This window comes from Phaseolus vulgaris, chromosome 1 (assembly GCF_000499845.2).
Source record: "Phaseolus vulgaris cultivar G19833 chromosome 1, P. vulgaris v2.0, whole genome shotgun sequence".
Lineage (NCBI taxonomy): Eukaryota > Viridiplantae > Streptophyta > Magnoliopsida > Fabales > Fabaceae > Phaseolus > Phaseolus vulgaris.
In genome coordinates, this window is record NC_023759.2 from 3,511,760 (window position 1) to 3,519,981 (window position 8,222).

General features: G+C 32.0%; 2 protein-coding genes across 5 annotated transcripts; both read right to left on the reverse strand.

Annotated features, from left to right (window-relative positions):
* Positions 1-178: 178 nt before the first annotated feature.
* Positions 179-5,089, reverse strand: LOC137816651 (probable magnesium transporter NIPA9). 4 transcript variants are annotated; one of them, XM_068619885.1, is made up of 9 exons: positions 4,867-5,089; positions 4,459-4,557; positions 4,213-4,342; positions 3,675-3,763; positions 2,966-3,022; positions 2,774-2,832; positions 1,813-1,933; positions 1,477-1,625; positions 179-725 (listed from the first exon to the last, which is right to left on the reverse strand). In XM_068619885.1, the coding sequence occupies exons 1-9, from the start codon at positions 4,975-4,977 to the stop codon at positions 509-511; spliced, it is 1,032 nt and encodes a 343-aa protein (XP_068475986.1). In that variant the 5' UTR covers positions 4,978-5,089; the 3' UTR covers positions 179-508. The 4 variants fall into 4 exon arrangements, with proteins under 4 accessions (XP_068475986.1, XP_068475988.1, XP_068475985.1 ...); XM_068619887.1 differs by lacking the exon at positions 3,675-3,763 and having other exon boundaries at positions 4,208-4,342; positions 4,867-5,076; XM_068619884.1 differs by lacking the exon at positions 4,867-5,089 and having other exon boundaries at positions 4,459-4,811.
* A 2,255-nt stretch (positions 5,090-7,344) lies between these two features.
* LOC137816652 (uncharacterized) lies at positions 7,345-7,935 on the reverse strand. Its single transcript, XM_068619888.1, has one exon. The coding sequence runs from the start codon at positions 7,767-7,769 to the stop codon at positions 7,410-7,412; it is 360 nt and encodes a 119-aa protein (XP_068475989.1). The 5' UTR covers positions 7,770-7,935; the 3' UTR covers positions 7,345-7,409.
* Positions 7,936-8,222: the final 287 nt, after the last annotated feature.

Consider the following 8,222-nt stretch of genomic DNA (forward strand, 5'->3'; position numbering starts at 1 on the left):
TATTGAACAATACAAAATCATGTATTTTTGTTACAACATTTATTAAAAAACTACACATTTTTTAATTTCAAAAAACTTTTACCAACAGTAGAATGTGCTAAAAGAAATCAAGTACATTCAATTTAACATTTCTTTTCTAACGAAGCGATACCTATACATGCAAAGAGCACCACTGCACTAGTACACAAGAAAAAACTTTTCTTTATCAAAATATGTTTCAGTGCAAATAAAACAAATTCTGTATATGTTGGTATGCTATCATAACTGTCATACAATCCTTGAAAACAAAAAATAATGGAAGTTCACGAAAAGTTTCTACAAGGAGGCCTCAGAAGTTAACAAATATTTCATCATAATGTGTGAATCGCAAATGAATGATCTACAAAATATCATTAAGCAACCACTATACTCGTACAATACACCCTGGCCATGCCAATCGGATTTGAAAGCAACTTAATGCTCAGATATCCAACGAAGGATGAAGGAACATAAACCAGCACATGTCAACTCAAGCTTTTTCTTTGGAAGATGATGATAGTAAATGATTTAATGTTGCTGCTTGAATGATAGCACTTGGACTTGGTTCCCTCACACGGGAAGAAGTGGTTCTTCTAAGGCCAAAATTCTTATCCATATTGCTTCTTTTTCGCCTCGAAGAACAAGAAAGAAAACTCACTAGCCGTGTTGAACCAACAAGTAAAATCACCCCCACAATAATAAGTAGCCTGCAGCACAGTGTTTCATATGTATTAAGAACCTGAAGATTTCCATTTTGTTTGAGACACATGAATTACTAGATATTAGGGTCTTTCTAAAATAGTTTCAATCTACGTTTTCAATAATGGTTATCTGGTTAAGTTTATTCACCAACCCAAATAATGACTGCCTGAACCAATTAGATTAAAGCCACCAAATGTTTGTAGCAGACAACTAAACATGATGTAACTTCTTCTGGATGGAAAGAAGTATTGAACTGCTGGTGTTAGTTTCTGCATTGTTTGATGTAAGGAATATTGGAATGAGGACCACAGTTTCATTCTTGTTTTATGGAATGAGGAAGAAATTGATAAGAACCTTTAGAGAATCACCACAAAAGCTAGTTGTTGGAGTCGGAGAGTATAAATCCCACCCCAGAATCCCATACTTCCAATGCAGGACTTAAGTTCCATACCTTGCAATTGGATCCTAACATTGTTGTAGTCAAAGAGCCCTAGGCCTTAGAACTTCCACCCCTCATACTATTCTATTCCAAAAGCATGAATGTTATGGACTCTTTCAATCTAAAAGTTCAACTTGCATACTATTCCAAAAGCATGAATACTCAGCTACTCCTGAATCCTCTTTCCTTTAACTATGCATGCATATTTATTATGTGTGATGAGAAAAAAGTGGAAGGTATGCATTTTCATTTGGCCTTTTCCTTTGTTCTGAAAGAAAAAAATAATCTGTAAAACACAGCTTAACATCTTATGTTACCATCCAAGAAGAAGTGTCAAGCGAGCTTTTGGTTCCGAAGGAAGTCGCTCACCCAAAGCAAACATCCCAGCAAGAACACCAGTCAAAATTGATGCCACAGCTGCACAAGTAGAAACTACAAGAGCCCTCCCATGCTTTAGACCACGTGTCTGCAAGAGAAGGGAAGATAGTGATTATTTAAAGAGTTATTGTCTCTGAAATAGGCACTGTAGAACTTTGCTTGGACAAGTGTCTCAGCAGTTTGACTGAAAATGGTTTAATTTCCTTCCATGGCATGCCTAAAGGATGTAATGGTTCTCGTGATAGTAGATCATATAAAAGTGCTCTTCAGAATACCTGGTAGTAAAAGCCGGTGCCACTACAACAGACACTGATCATGATGCACACAGGAGCCAACAGCTTGGGAAAACCTTGATCCAGGAATAGAAATCCCATCTTTGATATTACAGATGACATCCTGCATTTAGGTGTGAACAAAATTAAGAGTGATGTAAATGTTCTCTTATCTGTCATGCAAATAGCAATGGTGTTCAATAATTCTGAATTTCTAAATAAGCCGAGTTTAGCCTCCAAGAAAAAAATGTTAAAACCATAAGCTAATAGAAAGCAATAATAAGCTATATAAATGGCTTCAGACATGGCATAACTGCATAAGCAGCTACATAAAATTGTCAAAAGTAAGATTATGTTGATGATTAACAACAAAAAGTTTCTGGTAATATTTTTCAAAGGCTTCATTTGCCATGTTCAGTTGCCTGAAGTGGTTTGCAATTGCAATGCCAAGTTGACTAAACTGGTTGCATCTCTGTCTGGGAATATACAAAGGCATGATGACTGTGGCAACCTCTAAATAAAAGTAAACTAAATGGAAGAGGCACACATAAGAGAAAAGTTGTCATTGGGGTAACAAAAAATGTAAAAAAGACACCATTGCCCATAATTTCAAGGTTTAACGATAAAAAGTTAGGTTTAGTTCAAAATATGATGTGGAATGTCCAAGCACAAAAGTGTTGGATGTTATAAATCCCTTCATATCACACACACAATATCCTCCTAACTGCATTCCTCTCTTTTCTCTCTGAAAACCTTTTTTATCCCAAAAATGAAACTACGAATACACAAGAAATAATAATACTAAACTCCAAACCATGCAATACTTAATTGTTTTGTTTCAGGCAACTGTTAATTTAACTGTCAGAAGTCATCCTGATATTAAGCAGTTGAGGTATAAGAAAAAGTGAGAAGTATCTGAACATGAATGGAATACATAAAAAAGTGAATAAGGAAGGAAAAGTACCCAAACAAAATACCAGATTCCAAGCCATAGATGATTTCCTCAACGACATCATATTCCATCTGTATAACTTAAAAATGTCAAGTGATAAAAGAGGAGAGAACAACATGGCTCATAAACCACCCTTAATTGGTGTTCAGATGAAAATATATATGTAAATCTAAAGGCTTTTCGAGATGGATAAATCATGAATACCATTTCTTGTTCTCTTCGTTGACTCTTGCATATTCGAACCCACCCATTAAGCAGTATCTGTATAAATTGCAATGTAAAAAATAGTCTTCTAATAATGCTATCAGAAAAATGCCTTCACATTGTATTGACTTAGCAAGGAAATTAGTGACTTTGACATGCATAGATTCAAGAACAAAGGTGTAATTTTCAATGAAAAGGACCAGGAAAATTTGATTGCCTCACAATCAAATAACAATTTTACTTTAAAGACATACATAATATTACGCATAAAGGACGGCATCAGAATTCTGCATTTTAAATGCACCACATTGAGGAGGAAATAACATCCCATGAAAATAAGTGGTAAAAACAGTTTATCAAGTAATCAGATGACGCTTTTCTCATACAAATAACAATTATGATTTTAGAAATATGTAACTTCATGCATGGATTAAGCATGATACTTGGCATTTATACACATTAGACTCAAGGTCAAATGTATGTTTGGCATCCACACCATGCTTAGGCTTCCAATTAATACTAGAATACCACTATGCTTCTTTCACAATGATTCAAGTATTTCCTCACAAACATTGTTACTGTATCAAAATCAAGTGATGCAAACATCTTCCCTGACTTGCCATGATGCCAAACTTATGAATGCAAAATATCTCTGATCATAAAGGCACTTGACTATAAAATAAGTTGATTCATAAGACAAGGTACCTACAAACAAGATGAAAACAACAAATGCCAACCCTGGTATGTGAAAAATAGATAGAGCAACCACCCCATGATCCTCACCTCCAGCACCAACTCCTAAACATAGAAAAACACACGATACTTAACCAATTAGTATCGCGTAAATACAAAAACACATTAATACAATGACCCTGCAACACAAACTTAGTTTTCTTAGCAGCCATGTAATAAAAAGAAGGAAAACTCCAGAAATTTTCAGTCCATTGCTCAGGTGCACAAGACACAAAAGTTTAATACAATAGTACACACAAATAAATGGTACAACAAATACTTTATTATATGTAGATCTGAATTCTGAACTAGGCCAACAGCTAAAAAATCATCACTCAATCAAAATGAACAGAATGAACTATAAAAAACTTATAATTTGTTTTCGTGATTTGAATACACTTTTTTGTTGCATAGTTATCCCCTCCCAACAACCTTGCTTGTCGTGGAGGTCAAATGAAGCAGAGTAGGGTAAACAATCAACAAAATGCTCTCGGGTAAATATAAACTTACTTTACCTATTGTGCCAAAACCTGCCAATGTAATGCCAACCCAATCAACAGCATTCATGACTTCCTTGAGATAAAAATGGGAAAAGATTGATAGAATTGCTAGTCCACAGCCAGAAACTGGTTGGATGACAGAGACCTATAATATATTTAACATAAGAAAATCACCATAACATTGTCAAAAACCTAAGCAAAAACACAAGATCAGAGGGTCACAAAACCTATCATCACATTGGCATGGGATATAGGACTTACTGGAGCCAAAGACAATGCCCTTAACATCAATAATGCCCCAAATATATCCACTAGAAAACCTATCACCCAGGTTCTGTTTGAAGCATATGATCTTATGACCTGCAAACACAATGGAATCAATAACCAAACATTCACTTCAAGCTCACATAATCTCAAATGAAAAAAAAAAGATAACAAAAAGGTGATCTTGGTATCTATCCATTCCCACTCAATCATACACATTGATGGAAAATATTCAATTTTACATTGGCACCAAATAAACACAGCAATAGAAACTAAAAACAATTTCAAAAATTCAAAGACACCCACATGATTCAAATAGCAATTTCTTCAAAAAAAGATGAGATCTTTAATAGAAACCAAAACAAACCAATTTAAAACACACAAAAAATGGAACTTTAGACATGCTTTGAGTTTGAAAGAAAGAGGTGGAAGAATGATAGTGCCCTTCTTCTGCAGGATCTTTCCAATGTTGTTCCCGGCGGTGGCAGCCACCGTCAATAGAATAGATTCCCACATGCCACGGTCTAAATGTTTCAACTTTCCTTCCTCTTTGTTGCTAACTCCTTAACGATCTGTCATACTGTTACTTTCAACTTCAAGTTCAATTTGTTAGCAACCTAAGGAACCAATCACAGTATTTCTCGTTAATATTATTTAATATATCTACCAGTGGTTGGATTTGATAAATTTAATACTAAACTTCATAATTCGACATACACAACTTAGGAATTCTAGAAGATTAAACTATATTAACTTTTCCCAAATTTTTGTTGCTAAGTTAAATTACAATTTCATTTTATCATATAATTATCTATATTGAATAAAATTGGTGAAAGTTAAGCTCATCTTATAGTATAAAGTGTAGGTTAATAAACGTGAGGGTCTTCTATAAATACTTTTACAAGCATTCATAGAAATTTTAGAATTAAAAAATAAATATATTTTTTAACATGAATCACTACAAAAGAATCATAAACCAAACAGGGAATAGAATTTTACTTATAAGAAACTTCATGCAAAAGCAATGGCATATTATCGATCTGGTTGGTGGTGCTAGAGGAGTGGTCCCATATGACCAAGGACTTAAATGATTTGATAAAAGTAATATATCCATTTATCTTAATTTTCTTTTAGTAAATTATGCTCAGTATTTCTTGTTTTATAAAATTATATGCTTTTTTATTCAGATTTTTTAATTTAAAAAAACTATTGCGATACTTCTTACTCATTCTAATTGTTTAAAAAATAAAGATTTTGCGTAATGTCATGAAATCTCATAAATTATTGTTTTAATTCACTCTATTTCTTTATTAGGGTAGAACTAGGAAAATAAATAAATATATATATATATAATACGAAATATGATAGAAAATGTGAAGAATACAACTAAAAATAAGAAGAAAAAATTGAGATGAAAGTAATATGAAAAAGAAAGTAAATGTGGGTTAAGTATTATTTTTGGTGAATTGAGGATATTCTCTAACGAGACTATAACTAGTTTGTAGACAAAATTTCAAAATACACTATTTAATTAAATATTGTTTACATGCATTGTATAAAAGAATATATTAATCTAAGATAATTTAATATTTCACTCGTAAAAAAATTTTAAAAAAAAAATAACTCGTTTTTATTACAAAAAGTATTCTCAATGTAAAGAAATTTTTCCTAATGAATTCAAGTACATAATTGGACCTCATTTTGTACTTTGGTTTTAAATTGGTTTTCTAACAAATGAATGAAAGTTTGCATAAGTGACCCAACTTCCCTTTTTTTATTTTAATAAAACAATTTAAATATGAATACGAAATATTTGTGACCATGTATGAAATTTGTTTTAAAAAACTCTAAATATCTATATGCATTAACACAGAGATTTTGGATGCTTTAATAATATTAGGTATAAGTAAGACAATTTTCTTGGTCAAATAAAAACCATTATGACTTTTGTTAATAAACTTAGAAATATACAAGGATTGTTGTGGTAAAACATTCGATCTATTTTCAAACAAAGGTCTTAATAAAAATTGTCAAATATTTAAAGTATTAGATTTCTTTTTTATTAACAAAAAAAATGAATGAATAAAAAGGAATACTTCATAAATATTTCAATTCGTATATAAAATTTATCTAGGCTTAAAATTCACTTCTTAATAAGTGATTAGAGTCACCTATAGTCTATCATAACGAAAATTTGTTGGACTTATAGATCTGATGATTCATAATTATATAATTTCATGCACAAATTGACTGGTCTCGATGTAAGAATGTGTATCGAAGATTTCATGTCTCTTATAGATAAAAATATTATATAAGTGGATAAAAACATCACTTTATAAATTATTTTTATCAGATTGACTTAAGAACACTTTATATTTTATATATTTTATAAAGTCTACTTCTTAATAGAATATATTTTATGATTAAATGAAAATATGAAATAAGAAGAATAACTCAAACTGAATGACACCAATAACTTGAGACAACACATGGAGCCATCAAATACAAACTGAATTAACTCAAACACCAAGCAATAACCAAAAAAAGAAAAATCAAATGATTTGGTGAAGTGATGAGTGAGGCAGAGACAGAGGAATTGAAAAAGGATATGGATAAGATAAGTCTTTAAGATCTCCTAATAATGAAGCTGTTTTCATTTTGCAAAACTAATCCATTTCTGTTTCCTTATAGAATTCAACAACACTACACAGAACACTTTATTAATCCATTAGACGGTCTTCAAAAAATGAAAAACAAGTAGAGAAAAAGATCACTCAATGAAAAGGGTAACATCTATATAATTACAAACAAAAAGCTTTGGCTATTAAACTCAAGTCTGATTAAGCTGATCAGTGATCATAACTCATACTTCTGCTAAAATCATGAACAGAAAACTCAAATAGTTATATATATGTAAACAGAAAATACAAAAGGGTATAACAACTGAATCACCACCATCCATAAACCACATGCCAGTACTTGTCCTTGAGCCACCTAAAGCTCTTGCTGAAGGACCCTTTGACTTTCCCTTCCACAGAATACATTTTATAGCTGGCAACCCTCTTCTTCCTCTGAAACTCAGGATCAGAAAGGCTCCAAGGCTTGGAAATGGAGGCCCTTGACATGCTTTTTCCTTTCTTCATCTTCAAGTCCTTGTTGTTTGGAACCATTTGAGCCTGTGAATAGGAAACACTGGAGGACCTGAGATCATAAGGCCTTGGTTCTGGTGCTCCTCCATAGCACCTCTCTATCTGCATAAATTGCCCATTTCCATGAGACCTTGATGTGTTGTAGTTGAAATCCTCCATGGAAATTGGGTAGGGAGGGAGAAGAATAGTGGGTTCTCTCTCTATCTCTTAAAGCTCATACCTTTCTTGTCAAAATTTGAGGGAAAGTGAGTGGGAGTGTGGGGTTCTCCAACAAAGACCATAAGAGTTTTGTTCTATCATTAAGGTTGGATGTTGGTTGGCATTGTTTCACTTTAGACTTATATTTAGGTAAATGATTTACTGTTCCAATTTTTTATACTTATCACCATTACAACTTTTAATATTATTATTTTATAATTTTTTATATCATTTAATTATAAATTTACTTTTTATTATACATATTTATCTCTAAGATTGTGAAACTATTATTTTTCTTTGGATTTTTATTTCAACTTTTCATTAAGCAATGGTTACATGGTATGTGTATAACATATCCAACTAATATGTGTTTTATAGTTCATTCATTTTTCTATAATCAATACTTATTAATCA